The following is a 22064-nucleotide window of genomic DNA, read 5'->3' as shown; positions in this document are numbered from 1 at the left end:
ATGAACATAAAGAATTTACTCATCTTTTCTTTCTAAGGAAATCTTTATTGTTTATCCTCTTTACAAAAGGGATACATGCTTGGTGTCCAAAATAAAAGGGAAGTAAATTTAGGTAGAGGGAGGACCTTCATGAGTCTTCCTATCCAAGAACAAGGTTTCCCTCTCTCCCCATTTATTTTTCCTTTTTGTGGCCCTCAGTGGAGATTTATTTCTCCATATAAATCCTGTGTAACACCCTAGTTTATTCCTAGGAGAGCCACTTTTCTTGATGTTGGGAATGGGATCTTTTCATATTTTCTAATTGGTTGTCGGTGTAAGACAAGCTATATATTTTTGGTTGTTACTTTTTAACCAGTCATCATTCCTGATTTTAAAAGTAAGAGGGGAAAGATGTGTTTCCTTGGGAAGATGCCATATTCATTTCCCTCAAGGTTTTCCACCACAGTGAATCTGATGATACTTGATCCATAACTTTGAGAGTTTTCCACATCCTTCTCATTAGGATTTTCCTTCACTATGGACACTCTGATGCTGAGCAAGTTGGAAGCTAAACCTGAAGGCTTTCCCACACACGTTACACACGTAGGGTTTCTTCCAAGTATGGACAGTCTGATGTATAATACAGTCAGAACTATAGCTGAACCCTTTGCCACACTCCACACATCTGAACGGTTTCTCCCCAGTGTGGCTTCTCTGATGCCGAATTAAATGGGCATTAACGTGGAAGGCCTTTCCACACTCCTTACACTGAAAGGGCTTCTCTCCAGTATGGATCCTCTGATGTACAATATAGTCAGAACTACAGCTAAATGCTTTTTCACATTCCATACATTTGAAAGGTTTCTCCCCAGTGTGTATTCTCTGATGCCTCGTTAGTTTGGCATTGATACTGAAGGCTTTCCCACATTCCTTACACTGATAAGGCTTTTCTCCAGTATGGATTCGGTGATGATCGAGCAGGTTTCTCTTAGAAGTAAAGCATTTCCCACACTCGTTACACTCAAAGGGTTTCTCCCCAGTATGAATCCTCTGATGCTGCATTAGTTTTGCATTAACGCTGAAGGCCTTTCCACACTCCCTGCACTCATAGGGCTTTTCCCCGGTGTGGATTCTCAGATGCTGCCGCAGCTGGGAGTTACACCTGAAGGCTTTCCCACATTCGTTACACCCATAGGGTTTCTCACCTGTGTGAATTCTCTGGTGCTGGATTAACTTCCCTTTGACACTAAAGGCTTTTCCACATTCAGTACACTCATAGGGCTTCTCGCCTGTGTGGATTCTTTGATGCTGAATGAGTTTTGCATTATTACTGAAGGCTTTTGCACACTCCTTACACTGATAGGGCTTCTCCCCAGTGTGGACGCTCTGATGCTGCCGCAGCTGGGAGCTGCACCTGAAGCCTTTCCCACACTCATTACACTCGTAAGGTTTCTCTCCAGTGTGGATCCTCTGATGTTGAATTAATTTTGCATTCACGTTGAAAGCTTTTCCACAGTCTTTGCACTCATAGGGCTTCTCTCCAGTGTGGACCCTCTGGTGTGTGATGTATGCAGAGCTACAGGTAAAGCCACTCCCACACTCTTTGCACCGATAGGGCTTCTCTCCTGTATGGATTCTCTGATGCCGACTTAGACTCCCATTCACGCTGAAGGCTTTCCCACATACCTTGCACTGATAGGGCTTCTCCCCGCTGTGGATTGTCTGATGTGTGATATAATGGGAACTGTAATTGAAGCTTTTCCCACACTCCACACATTTGAAGGGTTTCTCCCCACTATGAAGTCTCTGATGCCAAATTAATTTTGCATTAATGCTAAAGGCTTTGCCACACTCTTTACACCGATAGGGCTTCTCCCCAGTGTGGCCATCTTGATGCTCAGAGTTACACCTGAAGGTTTCCACTAATTCTTCACATTTAAAAGGTCTTTCCCCAGAATTGATTATTTCATGCTGAATAAGTTTTGTGTCAAAGCTGAAGGCTCTCTCCAATCCTATACATTCAGAAGGCTGCTCTCCAGAACTAACGGCATGACACTGACCCAAGTTTGGACTCTGACTAAACAAACACTCCTTCACAGGGCTTGTGTCGTCTTTCGCTGTCCCGTCTATGATGTTATTTTCTTTCTTCATGCTTCCTACTAAATGGACTTCCTGCTGTTTCTTTAGAATACAGGCTTCTGAAAAGTCCATCCCCTGGGAAAAGTGCCTCTGAAGTTCAAATGATGTATTGTGTTTTTCTTCATACACTTCCTTTGTCAAATTATCGTCAGTCTGGATATCAATATCTACTATTAAAAAAACCCAGAAAACATAAAATATCATGTAAGAACCATGTGAGAGAAAAGAACTATGGTAAAAGGAATAAAGAATCTTAGTTAATCAAGGGTCTCTTGAAAATCACCAAACTAGGTCAAAGAATCTAAGGTTCATCCACAAGGTAGAGTAATATGTAGCTGGTTTATAAAAGGGGGGGGGAGGGGAGGAAGGAAGAAACAAATCCATATGTGCTGATGTGAAAAGATGTCCAAGATACACTATTAAATGGCAAAACAAGCTGACAAATGGATGTAAGGCAGATTCCATTTGTATGAAGGAAAAATAAAATGGGCCGATATATACTTATATATTTGTATGGGCATGCCTAGAAAACTCCTGGAAGAATACACAAGAAACTGAGCAAATTAGTACAGGAAGTCTGGGAGACTTTGTTCTCCAGTGTGCTTTACACACTTCCTGTACAGGTTTGAACATGAACAATTTCAAAAGATTACCAACCTCTACACAAATAACCAGTAACATAAAGATTTTATCCATTCATTTGACAGAGAAAGCACATAAGCAGGGGGAGAGGCAGAGGGAGAGGGAGAAGCTGGCTTCCCACTGAGCAGAGAGCCTGACACGGGGCTCAATTCCAGGACCCCAAGATCATGACCTGAGCTGAAGGCAGGGAGACTGAGCCACCCAGGAGCTCCTGTTCCTAACATTCTTTTTGGAATCCCTACAGTCCCAATAGAGCTAGGGATGTCTTTGTTCCCAAACTTCTCTAAACTGACCTCAAAATGCTGCCTATTTTTCATCTCCCATCTCTCCTCAACACATGTCATAAGCCCCCTGCCCCAGGATTTCATTCTAATCACCCTCAAGAGACCCAAGTGACGTGGATTTCCCTAGCAATCATTTTCAAAACACTGTTGGTCTTTTCCTAATTATAAAAATAGTATTCATCCCTAATATCAGAAACGTGCAAAGAAGAAAATTCAAGGTACGTGAAATATAACCATCTAACAACTACACCTACTTTTCTGATGTTATCTCCTTCCCCAAAGATTTTTCCTTCCAATCATTTTTCTAAAAATGTTTTTATTCAAAATTGAAAATATTTTTCTTCCTTAACACTAATAATGACAATTTTCCAGTATCTTCAGTTTGTAAAAAAAAATTTTCTTTAAGATTTTATTTATTCATTTGACAGACAAGAGATCACAAGTAGTTAGAGAGGCAGGCGGAGAGAGAGAAGGGGAAGCAGGCTGCCTGCTGAGCAGAGAGCCCGATGCAGGGCTTGATCCCAGGATTCTGGGATCATGACCCAAGCCAAAAGCAGAGGCTTTAACCCACTAAGCCACCCAGGCTCCCCTATAAAAATATTTTTTAAATAGCATTCCATCCTGTAGAGGTATCTTAATTTAACCAGTTCTCTTTATACTGAATGTCTCTATACTGAATGTCTGTTGGGAATGTTATTTCCAACATTTTATTATATAAAATTATGATGAACTTTTGTGCATGTACATCTTTGTCTGTATCTCTGATTACTTTATTAAGATAGTCTAGAAGAGAATATCCAGACTATCAAGGTCAGACTTTAAAAGGCTCTTGATATGTACTGCTAAAGTCGTTTCTAGAAAGACTACAGATTCACATTCACCTCCAAAAGTCTACTCCACGTTGGTGTCTTCTCTCCATCAATGTAACTGTTCTCTGTATGAACTAGGGAAACTGAAGGAACTCCATGAAAAACTGCTTTTTGCTTATTTTCCTGCTTCTGTTCTTGCTAGGACCCGTACCCCTGCCTTGTACATGCCTTACAATACAAATGATGTATGTCCTTCTTACAAGGGTCAAGGAGTTAATGATTTTTTGGAGTCTTCCAGCACAGGTGATAACATCTAATGACAAGCAGGGTCGTCACATACGTTTTCTAGACCACTGATTCTAGAACTCTTGATGCCAAAATCACCTAGCTCCAGGTAATAAGTGCTTTATGGAGGACACCTAGGCACTTGTCTTTGTTCTGCCCAGCTCCTGGGTGTCTGAAGAGGACATGTATACTGGACCCACCCCAATCCTCAGTAAAAACCCTAGACCCCAAGCAAAGAAGACACTCACTCTCCTTTCCTTTGCGTCTCCCAAACACTCCATGTGCTATATGCTATCACTTATGCTATTCAATAAACTCTGCTCACTTCCTCCTGGCTTGCACTTGATTTCTTTCCGGCTCAAAGCCCAGGACCCTCTTGGCTGGTCCTACAGGAGCCTCCTCACCCTGGGGTCCTTGGACCCAGCCTACCTATGGCAAGTGTGTTAGGTGGAACATCTCTATTTTAATTTGTATTTCATTGGTTTCTTAAGAGGGTGAAGATTTTTCACATTTATTAAAATTTTTACTTCTTATGTGGATCACAATTTTTCTATACTAGTGACCTTCTATTTACCAAATCCTACGGTGTGACAGAGGCTATCAGTTGCTTAACCAATTCCATTCTCCCTTTCTTCCTTACTAATATGTTTTCCAATTTTTTTTTGAGGTAGCAATAAAAACTACAGCTAAAAACTGTATTTTCCACACTCTTGCAGTAGGGAGGCCATAAGACAGTTCCAGCAAATGAGATTTAAACAGAAGTCACCGGATAGGACTTTTTTTTTTTTTTTTCTTTTTTTTTTAGAAGAGAGTCCACTCTGCTGACATGGGCCTTGGGCCCTGTACCTACCTTCCCCTTCTGTCTGCCCAAAAGCCATTTGATTCCTTGTTCCAATTAACCTTCACACACTAATTAATGTTTCCATTCTCAGCATAGATCATGATGGTTATTTGAAAACTTCAGACTTTGGGATTTTCTGTTAACTACAGAATGAAATCCAGACTCCTTTGAGGAGCTCCACAACATCATTTCTTTTCCCTTCTATATGAGATCTGCTTTAAACTCCTCATTTTGCAAAACATGTCTTCCTTGGTCAGGGATTATCTGGCTGAATGGTCACAAGGAACAAAAATCCACTGGAGCTATCTTTTTATTTTATTTATTTTATTTATTGAAAAATATTTTATTTATTTGACAGAGAGATAGAGAACACAGCAGGGGGAGAAGCAGGTTCCCTGCTGAGAACATGACCTGAGCCGAAGGCAGCCACTTAACCAACTGAACCAACCAGATGCCCTGAAACTGTCTTTTAAAAAGGAGGATTCACTAAAATCTAGACCCCAAGCAAAGAAGACACTCACATACAAGTGGGAAATGGGAAATCATTTCGCAACAACTCTGCTTAAGCCAAAGAGTAGCATGCTACTTCAACTATGGTCTAGGAACCAGAAACATTGGCAGAATCTGAGAATTAACAGAAATGCAGAACCTTGACCCTATGACAGACTTACTCAATGACAATATGCATATTTGCAAGACACCCAAGGGATTCATTTGTGTATCATTTGAGAAGCACTGAATTGAGAACACTTTCTCCTTTCCACCTTATTTCCCACAGCTTACTATACAGCTGTCTCCTCCAAAAAAACAAACAACAACAACAAAAAAAGCCTAATAAAAACTAATACTTCACTGAGCCCACACTACAAGTTATGCACTTAATATGTATTATCTTGTGTAATCCTCAACCCGGAAGACCAGCACTATTTTCTCATTTTATTACTCTACTTTCAGGGATTAAAAACACTGAACCTTATAGAACTCAAATAATGGACCTGCTTAAAGTCACAAGTAGGAAGTCATATAACTAGGAAGAGCAGTTAGGATGGTACCTCAGGGAAGTCTACTCCAAAGACTGTACTTTTAGCCACTAGGCTATTCTGTCTTCCTATATGAAAAGACTGTTGATTCTCCACCCATCACAGTAAGTGTACAACGCTGAGAAGTAGCAAGGACCTAAACACAGCATCCATTAATTTCATCTGAGAAAGGTAGAATTCCAAAATTAGGACTGGGAAGAATCAGAACGAGACATCTGAAAAAAGATCTGTTCTTGGAATCAGAAAGAAACAACAAACTAGAAAAAGAGGTCCAACTGTACCTATCTCTATGAATCCTCATTTATTTAAATTTTACTCTGTACAGCTGGCTCATACATGTGGCAGGCTTATATGCTGCTTAAGCTGACCTCCTTCTTAAAAGACGTAAACTTTCCCCCATATTAGGCAACCTGTATGTCCCTTACCAGTCCAGAGGCCCTGGAGGCCTATTTCTGTTCCAGCCACCAGTGGAGATGGGCGCCCCAGCTCACCTGCTCCCTCCAGTTGTGAGATCACAGCAGGTTTGAGAAGCGAAAATCCTGTTTAGGGGGAAAGAAATGGAAGACACAGGTGAATTAATGTCCCACAGATGAGTTCTTAAGCATCTCCTCAGACTGTCTTGGCAATGGGGTGGCAAAATAAAGTATGCTAGGGGATCCCATGCCTAAAAACTATGGGAAAGCGAGGGTTCGGGGGGACAACTGGGAAGATGGGAGGCCTGCAAGGCATATGTGCACGGGGGGGGGTTGCCTGACACGGTGTGGGAGGAGCTGAGAACGGCCCAGACTTGGGCCCAGAAGGCCTCAAAATACACAGGTTGGGTGAGGGTGAACCCAAAGATAATGCTGTGTGAAACAGTAAGTTTCTTTTTTCCACACTGTATCCAAACCACAACTTCTAGAAGGTGGATAGAGAGAGCACACCAGTCCTGGCAAAGTCCTGTATGGGCCCAAAAAAGGCTTGAGGTTCACCCTTCCCAGCAGCCCCTGACTCAAGGGGGATTAGGAATCTCAGCCCCTGGGGTTCCCACTCAGTAAAGGATTACCAGAGACCCCACCTGCAACCTGTTAGGGGGCAATAAGCCAGGAAACCCCAACTGGCAGAGTCTGGGTCCCAGGGGGAGAGAGGCCTTACCCAGGGAGGCCACATTCCCATAATTCTCCAGCATCACATCCCTGTACAGGGCCCTCTGTGCGGGGGACAGGCCATCCCATTCCGTCTGGGTGAAGTACACAGCCACGTCCTCGAAGGTCACCGACTTCTGAAACAACAGGTTCCTGCTGCCCTAGGGCCAATTCCATGGCTCAGGCCCTAAGTGAGGGGCAGAGGGCAGTATAAGGGCTTGGGGAGGGAGCTTGCGAAGAGCACAGAATTAATGAAAAGGGGGCAGGTTTGAGTAACAGCACCTGGAAAATACATGATGGACAGTATCTGACTTCTCTCATGGCAGGGAACCTCATGCCATATTTCACATTTATAAACGATACCCTACGTTGAGATGACAGGAAGAAAATTTCCATAATCGAGTCCCCAGAGCAACTCCACTGTTTCCATTAGGCCCCATCCTCAGAGGCAGATGCAGCTCAGGACCAACCCACCAGCGTTCCCACTTGAAATCTCCGCTTCTCCATCCTGCTCCCCTCCCCTGATAACCTCCATCCACCCCCGAAGAAGAACTATGGCCTCTACTGGCCCAGCGCCCGGCTGTCACTGCTGCTGCTACAAAAGGCAGTGCAGCTGCCTGAGCACACCAGCTGCTCAGCGCTGTCCTGACTGGCTAAGGAGGGGGCCGCGGCCCACTCTGCTCCCAGAGGCAACTTGCTGAAAATCCAACATTTTCTGTTACCCTCTCCCATTCAAGCCTCTCATCCTTTTCAACTTTACCCAAGAATTCACTGTTTCTCCGAGAAGGTTCGGGAAACAGGGGCGATCAGCCTTCCGGGTGGCTAGCTGCTCCTCTCTGCATCACTACTCCATGTGCCCAAAACAGGCTCCGCCATCAGGGCTGATGCCTCCCTTCTGGGGAGCTGTAGCCTCTGGTCACTTTCTCTCTCTCTCTCCTTCCCAACAACCTTGGAGACACACTGCAGGGATATGCCCTCAATTCCTCTCTTCTAGGATCTGTCTTGCTTCCTTCTACTGACCTCAGCCATCAGCAATTCTAGTCCAACCTCTGCGTGAGTGTGCAAGTCACTCGTCTATGACCTTGGATGGGTCATGGAACTTCTCTGAACAATATTAAATGCCTTCACTGCCGCCACCACCACCCTTCACCCTAGGAAGTTGGCGCCTCTTCCTGAACCCCAACATCCCCCACCCTGTGTGCAAGAAACCTCAGCCAGAACCCTGGGGACTGTTCCTGACCCCTCCCTCTCCCTTACCTACCCCCCCACCCAGTCCTCTGACTCTCAGCATCCTCGGTGTTCATGTTAAGCATCACTTGAACTGGATTCTTTTTCTTTAACTACTTTCCCTGGCGAAGCCCACATCAACCTGGACCACTGGGATTCTTACTGAAGTGGTCAGCTTCTTTTCAAATCACCCCTAAAAATTATTCCCTACAAAGCCATCGCAACTCTGACCGTGTTAACTTCACGGGTCACACACGTATCATAAGGACGAGCAGTGAAGAATCAAACCCGGGGGAGGGGAGTGCGCGCCTGGTAGCTCAGTTGGTTAAGCAACTGCCTTCGGCTCAGGTCATGATCCTGGAGTCCCGGGATCAAGTCCCGTATTGGGCTCCCTGCTCTGTGGGGAGTCTGCTTCTCCGTCTGGCCCTCCCCTTCTCGTGCTCTCTCTCTCTCCCATTCTCTCTCAAATAAATACATAAAAATCTTAAAAAAAAAAAAAATCAAACACTGGCTGTATGACCTTGGGCAAGGCACTCTACTCCCCGTTGCCCTCGTGTCTTCTGAGGCAGAAAGAGCACGACCCAGCCCCTAGTGCAGGGGGCGGGTGTCAGGACTAAGCGATCCACCCGAGCGCTGAGTGTGGTGTCCGCAGGAGAGCAGGCCTCAAACAAGGTTACTGGAGTTCCTGAGACTACCGTTATTGGCAACCTGTAGTCCATGGACGCCCATGGATGCGCTTCAGGGCGTCCATGAAGTCCCTGAAACTGTATGGAGAATGTGGTTTGCATTTCTCTGAGCCGGGGGAGGGTCCAGAGCTCTCATCAGAGACCTAAGCTGGAGCTCCTGCCCCCAAGCCCTGAAGGCCTCTCCGGGACACAGTGAGACATCGTGTCCCACAGGACTTTCTTTCCCCCTCTCTGGACCCCACTCTTCTGTCTCCCTGCCCCCACCAAGCCAGCCTTCATGATGACCCAGCCCCACCACTCCTCTTTGCCTACGGCCCGGCCCTGGGCAGCCTCATCCTCTGCTACCCCCTCCACGCACACCCATGAATGGAGCACCCTCCGCGGGCGGCTCCCATGCTTCCTTGTCACCGGAGGAGCAAAGCACCTCGGTGCGCAGAGCACTTCACTCCTGCCTTCGGGGCTGCTCTCCCGCTGCTTCAGTCCCTTCGCATCTCCGCTCTTCTCACAAGGGCCAGGCGGAAGCGAGGACGGCCCCTCCAGCCTCCACCACAAAGCTCACCAGCTTCCCTTCCCGGTTTTCTTCAGTTTGAAACTGTTTGGAGGAAGAGCTGAAGGAGCCACAGCTCACCTGGGGCCGGGCGGTCAAGGGCATGGCGGCCATCACGTGCTTTCCCTCTCAGAGCAGGGCTGGAGCTGAGGAAAGACAGAGAGAAGTGTGAGGTGAACCCCGTCCCAGAAGGAACCACACAGCCCCTCACAGGGCCTGCCCTGGACAGGCAGCCACTGTCCAGACAGGAGTGCAGCAGGCGCTGCCACATGAAGGAGGGGGTGATCCGTTCACTGGCTCAGTGCCCAGCGCCCCCCCGCCCCAGCCATGATACTGATGCCGTCAGGAACCCCCGGATTTCACTATTCTGACACATATCACACCAGGGCAGACACAAAGTGTATTCAGAGCCTAAAGGATAATAAAACAAAGACCCACATAGCAACAATTCAGCTTACCAGAACATTACCAAGATCTTGGACTTACTTGCTTCCCTCTAAACAAGCAACACCCTTGATTACGCTGCAAGAAAAGCCACGAGGGAAGGGCTGCGGCCCCCGCACAAAGACCTGAGCCAGGCCCCTGGGAGCTGAAGGAGACAGCTGCCCACTCCCCCCATCCCCCAAAATCCGCCTGCTCCCTCACACAGCTGAGTGTCCTCAAGAGCCCCACTACCTCCGTAGAGACCTTGAGAAGCCAGCCTCCCGCATGGCCCAGGCTTACCTTTGAGGTCCCAGGCCGCCTCCTCATGTTCTCCAGCCTCTGATAGTGAAGCAGCCAGAGCCTCAGCTCCCTGTGAGAGGGGGTCACTGTATCATCTAGGGTCCCAGGACCCAGCACCCCTTGTTCACTGTATTCAAAACATGTGGACTGCTTATTTTCGGATTTTTACTGCTGCCAAAGTTAGTCTTGAAAATACGTGTTTTCCTAAAATATCATTCATGTCTTCCAGGATTTCAACTTCAGTGCAGAGTTGTGAAAAACACTGGTTCATGATTCTTTCCATTTCTTCCATATCTGGAGCTACTTTGCTTTTCCCACTTTTGAATACACGGATACATGTGTTCTCTAGACCCCTTCCCCATTGTTAATGTTACGGGTGGAAGGTGTCCCCTCCAAGATTCATACGTTGAAGTCCTATCCCCCAATGTGACTATATTTGGATATAGAACCTGTAAGGAGGTAATAAGGTTAACCAAAGCCGTAAGTCTGAGCCCTACTCTGATAGGGCTGGTGTCCTGATAAAAAGGAGGAAGAACACCAGAGGTCCTTTTCTACACGTGCAGACCCAGTGAGAAGACAGCCACCTGCAACCCAAGGAGAGTCCTCACCAAGAGCCAAATTGTCTGGCACCTTTAACTTGGGCTTTCAGCCTCTAGAACTGTGAAAAATAAATTTCTGTTGTTTGAACCATGCAGTCTATGGTATTCTGTATGGTGGCCTGAGCAAACGAATAAAGTTAACTTGAACAATGGTTTGTGTACCTGAATGCTGTTTTATTTTTAAAGAACAATTTTTTCTATTTCTTTAGAACACCACTCTTTTCTATTTCCTTTTAGCTCATTAAGTTCTGCTTTCTTTGTTTCCTTAGCTCTATAAGAGATACACCTTCTGTTCCCCTCTAAATCGTCTCGTCTCAGTCCAGTGCCAGAGACTTTGACCAGCTTTGTGCGGGTGTAACCCACCAATGCATCCTCAAGGATCTATACCACATATGGCTGATTCCTGCCTGGGGCTTCTCTGGTGTCCTGTGGGGGGCATCTGCAGATACCCACGGACACCTGCTAGGTCCTGAAAGGCAGAAGTTAATGCCTATGAGAATACCCATGACCACCAGGGGACAGAGTCAGTGGATAAATACTTTCCCCTTCAGTCTCCTACATGAGATTCCAAGGCTCCTCACTGATCCTACAAAACTGAGCACCAGTAGCCTGTCGACAGGCCAGCCTGACCACGTGCCCTTGCTCTGGCTCTCCCTCTTGTTTTGCTCCCCTTGTCTTCCACTCTGCCCTGGGGAAAATGTTCCCGAGTAAACTGCCTGCACACAAGTTTCTAACCTGTGTTCTGCTTTTGGCGGAAGCTGGACTACAGGCTTTTGTTTACCATTTTTTTTTTTAAAGATTTTATCTATTTGAGATAGAGCGAGAGTGAGAAAGAGAAAGAGCACAAACAGGGAGAGCAGCAGCTAGAGGGAGAAGTAGGCTCTCCACTTAGCAGCGATCCTGAGGCGGGGGCTCAATCTCGGGATTCCCGGACCATGACCCAAGCTGAAGGCAGACACCGAATCGACTGAGTCACCCAGGCATCCTTTTTTCTACCTTCTTGAGGTTGCATGATTTATTCATTTACTTTCATTCTTTCCTATTTAGCAATTAAAATCTGTAAACACATAAATTTTCCTTTGAATACACTACTGGCCACATGCCAGAGGTTTTTAAAAAATATTTCATGTTTTAATTATGTTAATTACATTTTATAGCCTGTCAGCAACTGTGTTTTGTCTCCGACTACAGAATGTTAGGATAGTTTGTTGCTAATTTCTTCTCTGTTCATAATTTCTGGCTTTACTGTACAGTGTTTAAATAACCTGATCTATTTACTTCTGCTTTACAGATTTTGAGGTCTTTTTCTGTTGGCTGAAGTGTAAGTACTTACAAAGAAAACTTATTCTATGATAGAAGAACATGTAATTCTATTTGGATCTAATAAATCAACTCTACTAGTTTTATTATGTAGACATTTCTCTGGAATCCATGATTACTTCTACCTAATTAAACTGAGCCAGTAAAGAGCAAACTCTCACAAAACACTGAGCCTGTATGTATCATGGACAAATCTTTTCAAGTCTTTAAGAAATGAGTAATTCTAACACTACTGAAACTGTAGGAGAGAACAGCAAAATAAGTTTCCTGGTCCTTTTTATGATGCCAGCACAACACTGATACAAAAACCACAAATCAGTCTCATTTATGAATACTGACAGAAAAATCCCCAATATAAAGGATTACACTCCAGTATTTCATTACAGTGACGTACCATGACTAAAAGGGACCATCCCACAAATGTGAGTAAAGCCTAATATTACAGATTAGTATACTTCTCCACATGAATAAATCAAAGAAAGATAAAAACACTCCATCCCAACAGATGCCAAAGGCATTTGATAAAATTCAATACTCGTGCTTACATTTTAAAATTTATGCCTTAGAGGGGCGCCTGGGTGGCTCAGTGGTTTGGGCTGCTGCCTTTGGCTCGGGTCATGATCTCAGGGTCCTGGGATCGAGCCCCGCATCGGGCTCTCTGCTCTGCAGGAGGCCTGCTTCCCTCTCTCTCTCTCTCTGCCTCTGCCTGCCTCTCTGCCTACTTGTGATCTCTGTCTGTCAAATAAATAAAATCTTTAAAAAAAAAAAAATTTATGCCTTAGAGAAACCCTCATTATGTAGAAAACATGTACAAAATTATTCATTGTGAGTATCTGAATACCAAACACTGTAAATAACCCACATATCCATTTAGAATACATAAATAAACTGTCCTCATCTTTAAAAAGGCATATTATCCAGCAGCAAAGATGAATGGCTCACATTATATGCCACAACAGGGATGATTTCAGGAACATAATATTGAGTCATACAAGTCCCAGATGACTATATACACTACAAGGCCATTTGCATAAAGCTCAAAAATTAAACATATTGTTTACAGACATATTTTATGAAATAAAATTATTTTTATAAATAGGTAAGACTATGACTAACACAAAATTCAAGATAGTTGTTACCTCTAGAGGGTTGGGAAGCTGGGAGCTGTGCTGAGAAGCAGTACTGGAAATGTTCTCCTTAGAGGGACGGTGTGCTCATGGGTACACATTTTACTACTATGCTTCCTCTTTTTTCTTTTTTTAAAAAGATTTTATTTATTTATTTGACAGAGAGAGATACAGCAAGAAAGGGAACAGAGGCAGGGGGAGTGGGAGAGGAAGAAGCAGGCTTCCCTCCGAGCAGGAAGCCCAATGAGGGGCTCAATCGCAGGATCCTGGGATCATGACCTGAGCTAAAGGCAGATGCTTAATAACTGAGTCACTCAGGTGCCCTGCTACTACTATGCTTCTTAAACGTCATGCTAGATGAAGTGTTCAGTATGCATGAGTAACATTTAAAAAAACATACTTAGTTCTATAATAAGGAGTGATTTCCAGAATATATTGTTAAATGAAACAAGCAAAGTGCAAAAGGCAGTGTGCTACCTCTTGTGTACAAAAAACAGGAGTATAAAAAAAACATGTGTGTATCTGGTCACCTGTACAAAAAAGAAATAGAAGGATAAATAAGAAACTAAGGAGAATCATTGCTTCAGATCTGGACAGGAAATGAAAGGAGCCTGGGATGGAAAAGAGGATGAAAGGAAATCGGGTAGCAGAGATGAGAGGGAGAGTGATGCTTCTGAGTTTGCCTTTCTCTTCTGACTTTCTTTTCTTTTCTTTTTTAAAGATTTTATTTATTTATTTGACAGACAGAGATCACAAGTAGGCAGAGAGGCAGGCAGAGAGAGAAGGGGAAGCAGGCTCCCTGCTGAGCAGAGAGCCCAACCCGGGGCTCGATCCCAGCACCCTGGGATCACAACCTGAGCCGAAGGCAGAGGCTTAACCCACTGAGCCACCCAGGTGCCCCTTCTTCTGACTTTCATAACCATAGTAACGTTTCACATATCCAAATAAATAAATAAATAAACATATATTAAATAAACCAACCAGGATGGGATGGGGTGACAAATCAAAAAGGAATACAAACATCAAATGAGTCGAATTATACTACAACTGAATTACATAACCACACTGAAGTGGTGGGAAAGCAAAGAACTAAATAACCTCGGAAAGCAGTGTTTTAAGTAGGAACTAGGTATTATAAGGTTAAAAAACCTCTGCCCAAATGCTTTTTGAGGATGCACGATTATTTCATTCTTTCCTATTTGGCAATGAAAACCTGTAAGAACGTAAATTTTCCTCTGAATATACGACTAGCCACATTACAGAGGTTTTCTTTTTTGTATTCATGTTTTAATTACTATTTCATAATTTTAGCGTAGTATAATTTTCGTATAACTTTCATTGCGGTATGAATGAGTCACTCTGGATCTATCTTATGATGTGTATTTCTTTTTTTTAAAGATTTTATTTATTTATTTGACAGACAGAGATCACAAGTAGGCAGAGAGGCAGGCAGAGAGAGAGAGAGAAGCAGGCTTCCTGCGGAGCAGAGAGCCCGATGCGGGGCTCGATCCCAGGACCCTGAGATCATGACCCGAGCCGAAGGCAGCAGCCCAAACCACTGAGCCACCCAGGCGCCCCTTATGATGTGTATTTCATGTGTATTCTACAACTGAGCAAATAAGTGATTACAACGTAGAAATCATGCCCAAGTCATTGTCATCCCAACAGCCCGAGACAAGGCCAAATTACCTTTTGGAACTGCCAGCTCCAGAAGACGATGCTCTCGAAAAGCCGGACTGCTTCTACTCCCCGATGACCCGGAGGGGCTCTGCTTTTTCTGTGCTCACGGAACCCTGATTCACGACCCAATGTTAGGAGTCAGGGGGCATACAGTCCATACTTGAAACGCATATAGGTAACAGCCCCTGTACGACTTCAACAAGTCAAGACTCGCGATATCATAACCTGCTTCACCCCTGCAAATATTCCACCCCGGGGCTGCTCCGACACATCTTCCCGAAAGGTCAGTGGCATCTTCCCGGAACAGAGTGCTGTGGCAGTAATCCCCGCCGCGCCTTCCAATTCGGTCACCAAGTCCAAAGCGGGAATCTAGGACGGACGCAGGAGGACCGCGGACCATCGCCCTACCCACTCCTCCAAGAGCCGGAGGGGCATCCCTACCCAACCCACAGCTACCGGCCAGGGTACCGCCCCCGCCGACCGCAGCCCGACACTCACCCGTGCCGCGGAAGTTACCACGGCGCAGTCGGAAGTGCGTCACCACGCCGCGGCCGAGCCTCTCTAGGAGCAGCGTTGCTCCCTCTTGGTGGTGCTCCGGCCCCGCCCCTGCAACTGAGTCTCAGTAACAGGAGCTGCTGGGCCCCGCGCCCCTCTCTTGCCGAAGGGCCATTATTTCTTGAGGTGGGCTGGGGAGAGGGGAGAGCTGGATTCACCCCTGGAGGTGGCGCCAGGTATCTGTATTTTAGTAAAGCTGCAGGTGCAACCGGATTGGGGAGTTCTGGGCTGGGCCTGTGCATCTATCACAGGCTGTCACACCTAAGGCTGCCTTTTTGTAACAACTGTTTTCTAGTGACCGCTTTAGTCTCCTGTCATGAAACTCACAGATCACGACTTAGAAGATCTTTGGTAATATAAACAACCCACGTTTTAAAAACTGATGAATGTTTAAAGAAGTTGTGAGATAGGTAGATAGATGAATGGAACATTACTCAACCATGAAAACTGAAACCTTGGCCGTTTGAAACAATGTGGTTGGAGCTAGAGAGTATTATGCTACGTGAAATAAGTCGGTCAGAGAAAGACAAATACCATATGTCTCATATGTGGGATTTAAGAAGCAGATGAACATTGGGGATAAAACAGCAAACCATAAAGCATATTCTTTTTTTTTTTTTTTTAAGATTTTATTTATGTTATTTGACAGAGAGCGAGATCACAACTAGGCAGAGAGGCAGGCAGGGACAGAGGGGGAAGCAGGCTCCCCGCTGAGCAGAGAGCCCGATGCGGGGCTCAATCCCAGGACCCCAAGATCATGACCCGAGCCGAAGGCAGCGGCTTAATCCACTGAGCCACCCAGGCGCCCCCATAAGGCATATTCTTAAGAACAGAAAATAGGTTGAAGGTTCCTGAAGGGAGGTGGGTGGGGGATGGGCTGGATGGATGATGGGTATTAAGGAGGGCACTTGTGATGAGCACTGGGTGTTGTATATAAGTGATGAATCACTAAATTCTACTCCTGAAACTAGTACTACATAATACACTAACTAGAATTTAAATAAATACTTGCAACTACCAAAAAAACCCCATAATACTATGCTTTCATAGAGGAGATATAAAAGGAAAATGATTTGTAAAAATACACATTTCAATATGTAAATGTCTGGTCATGACGGCTATAGACCTAAAGGTCAGATACTTGCATTTTCATGTTGAATGTGCCTGAACGCCAAAGCCACAGGGCTGTCTTTTACTGGTGTTTCAAAAAATCGCAAACTGTGATCCAAAATGGTGAATGCTTCTTGGTAAGGTTTAAGTGAAACAGTATAATCTTCTTTTGATTATACAGTAGTTATATTCCCGGAAAATCAACGTATGTTAAAACTGTGTAAAAATTCATTTAGCTGAAAAACAGGTTCTAGATTCTGGTCATTTGTAAACAGTTTTTCCCTACATGAACATCCACAAAGACCAAAACGTCTGTGAAAACTTTTCCAAGTAGGTGGAACCCTTCTTTGCCTTTCAGGATTCATGGCACTCCTGATTCCCATCTAACACCACCAAACATTGATACAAAAATACTCCCATAAAATTTCAAAATGAGCCAAGGGGGAAGGGGAATGGCACTAAAAGCCACTGGATTAGAGCATCCTTAAGTTCCCTCCCAACCTTGATAGTGCGGGCCTTTCTTCTAGCTCTGATCCCTGAGATGCTACAGCACTGGAATGTGGTTGGCAGTCAGTCCGACTTCACTCTCCCAGCCTCCTAGCTCTCCCATTCCTCCTCCTCTCTCAACTTGTCCCACTTCCTGAATACTGGTCTCTAAACCTAGAATGCCCTTCCCATTCCCACCCTCCACCTTGATTGTTACTTGAAATCTAGGCTCAAATCCCATTTCCCTTGGAAAGTGAGTTTTTTCTGACCATCCAGAATAAGGCAGACCCCAAGTTACATGCCATCATAGCACTCTGTATTTCTCAGTTTAACTGTCTTTGCTCACTCCACAAAGCAGGGACTGTATCCATCTTGTTTAGCATCATTATGTTTAGGCCTGGCACAAAGGAGGCATGTAACAAATACCTCCTGTTGACATTATCCAAAGGCTCCAACCCCAACACCAGAGTAGGACCCTTCTTTATTTCTGGGCCCCTGGAGGTAGGATGTTCTTGTGCCTAGAATCATGACACTGAACAGTCAGGAGCCCTTCTCTGTTTTGCCTTGTCCCTGATCATTGCTATTTCCTAAAATGAGCATTTTACACAGCTTCTCTTGTTCAGATAGGAAAACGGTCCCAAGATTTGGCAGAGTGATAACTGGGGATTATATTGCTCTTGGAAATAAGGGTGGGTTTGTTTTTTTTTTTTTTTTTTTTTTTTTCGTTTAGCAGAACTTTACTAGGACTGAGAGCTTGTCTAAAGAAGTAGGAAGAAATTAGGAGATCACAGTGTCATAGAAATGCTGGGCCCAAATGCTGGATCATAAACCAGCCACTAAATTTACAGATAAGAAGGCCTCCTAAAGAACCTGAAGCTCCTGCTCTTCAGAGTACTAGCACAGGCACATGCCAAGTTACAAAAGGCCTGCAGAAGCAGAGACCACTTGTCAATCTCTGTTCTTCCTTTATATATTAACATAATTTCTAGCAAGCCAAAGACAGTCCAGAAAAATAACATGTTCTGGCCCTCTTTAAATTTTCTTTTTAAGATTTTATTTATTTGAGAGAGGGAGCAAGAGAGGGAGAAGCAGGTTCCCACTGAGCAAGGAGCCCGACTCAGGGCTCAATCCCAGGACCCTGGGACCATTATCTGAGCCAAAGGCAGACACTTAATCAACTGAACCATGGAGGCACCCTTAATGTTGTTTTCATGTCTACTGACACATATGACCCTCTTTAAATTAAAGTGTGACTGGGTGACCAACTTCTGGCAAACAGACTATAAAAAAAGGTGATGCTATGCCCTTAAAGAAAAGGAACGTGCCATTCCTGGCCCAATATCCCTTTCAGTTAGATGGAATGCTGACAAGGGGGTAAGCATCTGACAAGGGTGCAAACCATGCGAATGAGGATGTTGTCCCTGGGGATGGCAGAGCTGCTAGGAGCTACCACTGGGCTGCTGTACCAGTCCTGGACTACTTACCTTCAGGTGATATACATGAGTGAGAAATAAGCTTTCATCATGCTTAATTAACCACACGGATTTGGGTTCTTCAAATCAGTACCCAGCACCATAGCCTTATAGAATACCTCTAGGAATGAGGAATGATGGAAACATGATATGCACATACTTAAAATCAAAACACACTTAAAAATTTAGGCTGGTTCTCATATTTTACTGTTCTGTAAATCCATCTCTATGCTGGGCCTGCAGCCAAGAGTCTTCCTGCTCAGCTCTAAGTACCCTCTGTCCTTACAGTCCCAGAGCCTTCCCAAAACCCTTCCTCCCTGCCCACCAGGAGAAAATGACAGATCTTCCCCCAGTTAAAGCATCTGTTTCTGGTGTTTCCAGTTTTAAGATAACATAGTAAAGGATGTTCTGCCTACTTATTTTGAAAATTATGGGAAAACAACAAAAGTCTGTTTGGGGTTCATTCCAAGAATTCAAGAATGTCTCAATATTATTAATTATATAATATATTATTATATTATTCCTTTACTTAATGATGTTGTGAATTAAATTAAGAAATCACTCAATCTATTATGTGGAGAAATAGGGTAGGGAGAGGTCATATTCACAAAAGCAACAAAGCAAACAAAAAATTAAGAATAAATTTAATAATAAATGTTTAAGACATAGATGAAGAAAAACGTAAATATTCAAGAGCTAAACCATAACCACCACCACCAATAAAAACTTGTATATGGAGGGACACCTGGGTGGCTCAGTTGATTAAGCAGCTGTCTTCGGCTCAGGTCATGATCCCAGCGTCCTGGGATCGAGTCCCACATTGGGCTCCTTGCTTGGCAGGGAGCCTGCTTCTCCCTCTGCCTCTGCCTGCCATTCTGTCTGCCTATGCTTGCTCTCTCTCTGACAAATAAATAAATAATTAAAAAAAAGAAACTTGTATATGGAAAGGTGCAGGTAAATTTTCAAAGAAATGGCATTCATCTTGATTTAATCTATGAGTCCAATTTCAAATAATTTGGGGGGAAAAAAAAGAATAAAGTGGGAGAAATTGCCCTACCCAAGTAAAAACACAACAGGATTTGTTTTGGAACTTGTGAAATGATTTTAAGGTTCACCTATGGAAAAAATGTTATATATTTATAAGATACTACTAAAACATAAAAACGCAAAAGGATTGAATGTTAAAGAGTGGATATACTAGACAAGTGTTAAGCTAAAGGAATAACGGCATTAACTATATTAATATAGCAATGATTTTGAGGCAAAAAATATCACTAGGTAGGATTCCATTTAAGGCAATATAATGAATGATATAAACTAGTATCTAGAAACTTAGAATAAGATATCATTTATAACATCATTTTATACTTAGCTCACAGGAAAATATACCCAGGTACCAAAACTGAACAGGAAACTAACCATAGGTTAGCTGCCCTGGCTGATTTGGCCAACATGACTGGTAACAGTGGAGATTTAAAGATCTTGATATCTGCAGAGGCTGTATTAAAATATTCAGGAGGCCACATGAGACAAGGAGTAGGAACTGGGGCTTCTCACACACCTACATCTACCCAAATGTCTGGACCCATGCAAGAATAACTAGGAAAAAAGTAAAAACTTCCCACTAATAAAAAGAGATAACAGGGCACCTGGGTGGCTCAGTGGGTTGGACCTCTGCCTTCGGCTCGGGTCGTGATCTCAGGGTCCTGGGATCGAGCCCCACATCGGGCTCTTTGCTCAGTGAGGAGCCTGCTTCCCCCTCTCTCTCTGCCTGCCTCTCTGCCTACTTGTGATCTCACTCTCTCTCTCTCTCTGTAAATAAAAATAAATAAATAAAATCTTTAAAAAAAAAAAAAAGAGAGATAACAAAAGAGGTTTTAGTCCTTGCCTCAGTTTTGGAGTGATAGTGGGGATGTCACCTAAGAAATTATAATCACAGCCTGTATTACTGAGATCATAGTTTAAAATTAATACTAACTACTTGAACTAGGAACTCATAACCTAAGAAATTAAGTTAAATATGAATCCTAGCAAACTAATGAAATAGTCACTACAGAATTTGGAGACAATGGCATTTAAAAGTTATTATAACTGCATCCCACAGAATCAAAAATTAAGTAGAGACATGGAAATTATAGAAATGACCTAAATCAAACTTCCAGAGATGAAAACTGTAATGTACAATAAAAAATACACTGGACAGAATTAAGAGTAGATGTTGAAAAAAAAACTTTAAAAATGTAGTGAACTGGAAGTCACAGCACTAAAAAATATCCAGAAAGAAACACACAGAGAAAAGAAAACTAAAAATAAACGAACACTAACAAAACATGTAAAGGATGTGCATGGTGAAAGCCACAAAGTGCTGATGAAAGAAATCAAATCAGATCTAAACTATTGGGAATAAATACCAGGTTCATGGATTGGAAGATTCAGCATAAGAAAGATGTCATGTGTTCCCCAAATTGATATACAGGTTTAATGCAGTTCATACTAAAATTCCAGCAGATTTTTGAAGATATAAATAAGACTGATTTAAAATTTATATGAAAAGGCAAAGAATCTAGAGTAAGCAAACCAGTTTGAAAAAGAATAGCATGAAAGTAATAGGTCGGGGCGCCTGGGTGGCTCAGGGGTTAAGGCCTCTGCCTTCGGATCAGGTCGTGATCTCAGGGTCCTGGGATCGAGCCCCGCATCGGGCTCTCTGCTCAGCGGGGAGCCTGCTTCCCCCCTTCTCTCTCTCTGCCTGCCTCTCTGCCTACTTGTGATCTCTATCTGTCAAATAGATAAATAAAATCTTAAAAAAAAAAAAGTAATAGGTCTACCCAATTTCAAGTAGTATTATGTGGTTTAAACAATCAAGACTGTATATTATTGGCAGAGGAATATATACATAGATCAATGGAACAGAATGAAGAACCTAGAAATAGACCCATATAAATATGCTTATTTCTCTTACAAAAGTACGCAAGCAATTCATGACTCTTTCAAAAAGTGCTGGTGGAGCAACTGGACATTCATAGGGAAAAAAATGAATCTCAACCTGACAACTTATAAACCCAAAATGATCACGGCCATAAATGTAAAATGAAATTAAGTAAACTATAAATATATAAATGTAAAATGTTTAGAAACAAATGAAAGAGAAAATCTTTCTCCTTCCTAAGTCCTAGGACTTAGGGCTAGGCAAACAAAATGCATTAGTCGTAACAGGAAAAATGGATATATTAGACTTCATCAAAATTTTAAAAATGTTCTCTACAAAAGATCCTGTTAAAAGGATGAAAAGACTAGCTACGGAGTAGGAGAAAATATGTGCAAGCCACATATCCAACAAGTGCTAGCCCATACTTATTGCTGTACTTCTGAAATATATAAAGAATTCACAA

The 22064-nt window shown here is 43.5% G+C and overlaps 1 protein-coding gene across 11 annotated transcripts; it reads right to left on the bottom strand.

Moving 5' to 3' along the window:
• Positions 1-24: 24 nt before the first annotated feature.
• Positions 25-15570, bottom strand: ZNF23 (zinc finger protein 23). 11 transcript variants are annotated; one of them, XM_045076274.1, is made up of 6 exons: positions 15062-15570; positions 10327-10396; positions 9616-9749; positions 7154-7280; positions 6445-6558; positions 25-2288 (listed from the first exon to the last, which is right to left on the bottom strand). In XM_045076274.1, the coding sequence occupies exons 3-6, from the start codon at positions 9715-9717 to the stop codon at positions 499-501; spliced, it is 2133 nt and encodes a 710-aa protein (XP_044932209.1). In that variant the 5' UTR covers positions 9718-9749; positions 10327-10396; positions 15062-15570; the 3' UTR covers positions 25-498. The 11 variants fall into 11 exon arrangements, with proteins under 11 accessions (XP_044932209.1, XP_044932211.1, XP_044932212.1 ...); XM_045076276.1 differs by having other exon boundaries at positions 25-2285; XM_045076277.1 differs by having other exon boundaries at positions 6511-6558.
• Positions 15571-22064: the final 6494 nt, after the last annotated feature.

This window comes from Mustela putorius, unplaced genomic scaffold, assembly GCF_011764305.1.
Source record: "Mustela putorius furo isolate JIRA1106 unplaced genomic scaffold, ASM1176430v1.1 tig00000174_pilon_pilon_pilon, whole genome shotgun sequence".
Classification (NCBI taxonomy): Eukaryota; Metazoa; Chordata; class Mammalia; order Carnivora; family Mustelidae; genus Mustela; species Mustela putorius.
Note: the sequence above shows the minus strand (reverse complement) of the source record. Positions and strands in the feature narration are given on the sequence as shown.